The sequence below is a fragment of the Halyomorpha halys genome, unplaced genomic scaffold (assembly GCF_000696795.3).
Source record: "Halyomorpha halys isolate HHAL.00 unplaced genomic scaffold, Hhal_1.1 Scaffold228.1, whole genome shotgun sequence".
Lineage (NCBI taxonomy): Eukaryota > Metazoa > Arthropoda > Insecta > Hemiptera > Pentatomidae > Halyomorpha > Halyomorpha halys.
The window spans coordinates 522,595-524,409 of record NW_027107268.1 but is presented as its reverse complement, the minus strand read 5'-3'; the positions used below and the strand labels follow the sequence as shown (position 1 = coordinate 524,409).

The window sequence follows — 1,815 nt, the reverse complement described above, 5'->3', positions numbered from 1 at the left end:
AAATATATCAAAACAGTTACTGTTGAATAGCTCCAATGAAGCTCCACAAAGTGGATCGAAACGTCGGAAAATAAATATTTGCTACTATTATTTGTTCTCTTTGACCGCACCTCCTTCTTCTTCCATTTCTGTTAAATCAAACAATGACTAATGCCTTACCTTCTCCCAAAATGGCTTCTCGCGAACAGTCTTGTAGGCATACTTTCCGTAGGGAGCTATGTGATTGGCTCCTACATAAGTGGAGAACTGCTTCTTGCCGGAGTTGGACCTCTGGCCGAAGACCTCCAGGCGGGCTTCTTCCTCTAGGCCGGGTTCGAAGGCGTAAGGACTCCTGGCAGCATCAACATACCTGCCGTTAATGAACAGATCTGGTGAGTGCTGGGAGTCGGGTTCGGTGAGGGGATCAAGGAAGGTTCATGGAACAGTGCGATCAATGTTACAATATTACAATGTTTCTCTACCGAATTAATTCTTCGACTTTAATCCTGCATCAGATAGCAACGGATCTGAGAGCTCAGCAACGGTATTGTTACCTTGAAGTTGTAGGCCAGCAGTGTTGAGAAAAAATTAGCTATAGATGAAGCTAAAAGCTAAATTTGTATTGGATACGATATTTATTTATCAATGGTTGATTCATGAATAAGGACCGTATCCATGGCAACTTTAGCTGTTAGTTTCATCCATTGCTAATTTCTGTAAGATATTTTTTATTTAACATAAGTTTATAAAATTTCAAATAGCAAAGATTGTTTACACGTTATCATTCATTTGGACGAGGAAGTATTATTGGCAACAATTACTAAGAAGTAAGTTAGGCACCTGTCAGCGTGTATGTCGTGGGCGAAGTAGGCAAGAGCTTGGTCCCTCTGAAAGTGTTCGTTGACTTCAGGTTCTTGGACGGGTTTGGCAGTCTGTACCCCGAGGTCCGGGTGTGCATACTGGAGTACCGGAGTACGGACTCCTTCCTCTGCCCTCCGTTCGGCGGTCGCAGTGTAGGCCAGCTTGTCCGGGTACGCAGCACCTGTAACATTGAATGAGCTACATGAAATGAAAAAATGACCTAAGAACAAAAAAGATGAACATAAATGATTGCTTATGGTTGAACTGCGACGTGCAAATTTGATCATAAGATTGGAATGTGAAGAAATAACTGTTGTTTGATTCACATGTTTGGCTATTGTGGTTTGGATAATGGTTTTAATTATTAATTTCGATCGTTAAAATCCACAGCCAGACCCTTTCTGCTGCCATTAAGATCCAGTGTGGCAATATTCGTTTTTTTTATATCTTGAATGTTAATTATGATAATACCGTTTATTGCGGCCAGTATAGACGTGGGCCCACCAACTTAGTACTAATTTGGAAGTTGCAGTGGTATTTATAACTACGAAGCAATAATCTACACAACAATACCTATACAGCCAGAATTCTTCTGAATTCATGATCGAAATGGATCATCCTTTCTTCAGGACCGTTCCATCTCGTCTCTGACCATTCGGAGTCGTCACTCAGTATTCTATTTTACATATACCTATTAATTTTGTAAATTTGTTTCTCTCTTTTCATAGTTAGTTTTATCATTTTATTTTTATCTAAAAGGTCTTAAACTTTGACATGTATTCATTATTTTATTTAAACTCTTTTGTTTATTATATGTTTATGTTTCCTATAGTTGGCCTTGCCAAAAAAATGTTTATATCAAAGCCAGTTTCTTTGTTTTTTGTTCTTTAAAAGACTACGTCAATTAGCGGTAGCTTAGAGAAAGAAATACTTTATTCATCTATGCTGCCTAAATACATCAGGTTGCTACACACA

General features: G+C 38.7%; 1 protein-coding gene across 1 annotated transcript in view; it reads right to left on the bottom strand.

Moving 5' to 3' along the window:
- The window catches only part of LOC106679882 (uncharacterized), a gene marked incomplete at its 3' end in the record, with an annotated part of 91,387 nt that overhangs the window by 1,224 nt on the left and 88,348 nt on the right, over positions 1-1,815 (bottom strand). Inside the window, 2 exon segments of the mRNA XM_067045558.1 lie at positions 160-349; positions 820-1,021. Coding sequence (XP_066901659.1) covers positions 160-349; positions 820-1,021 — 392 coding nt within the window.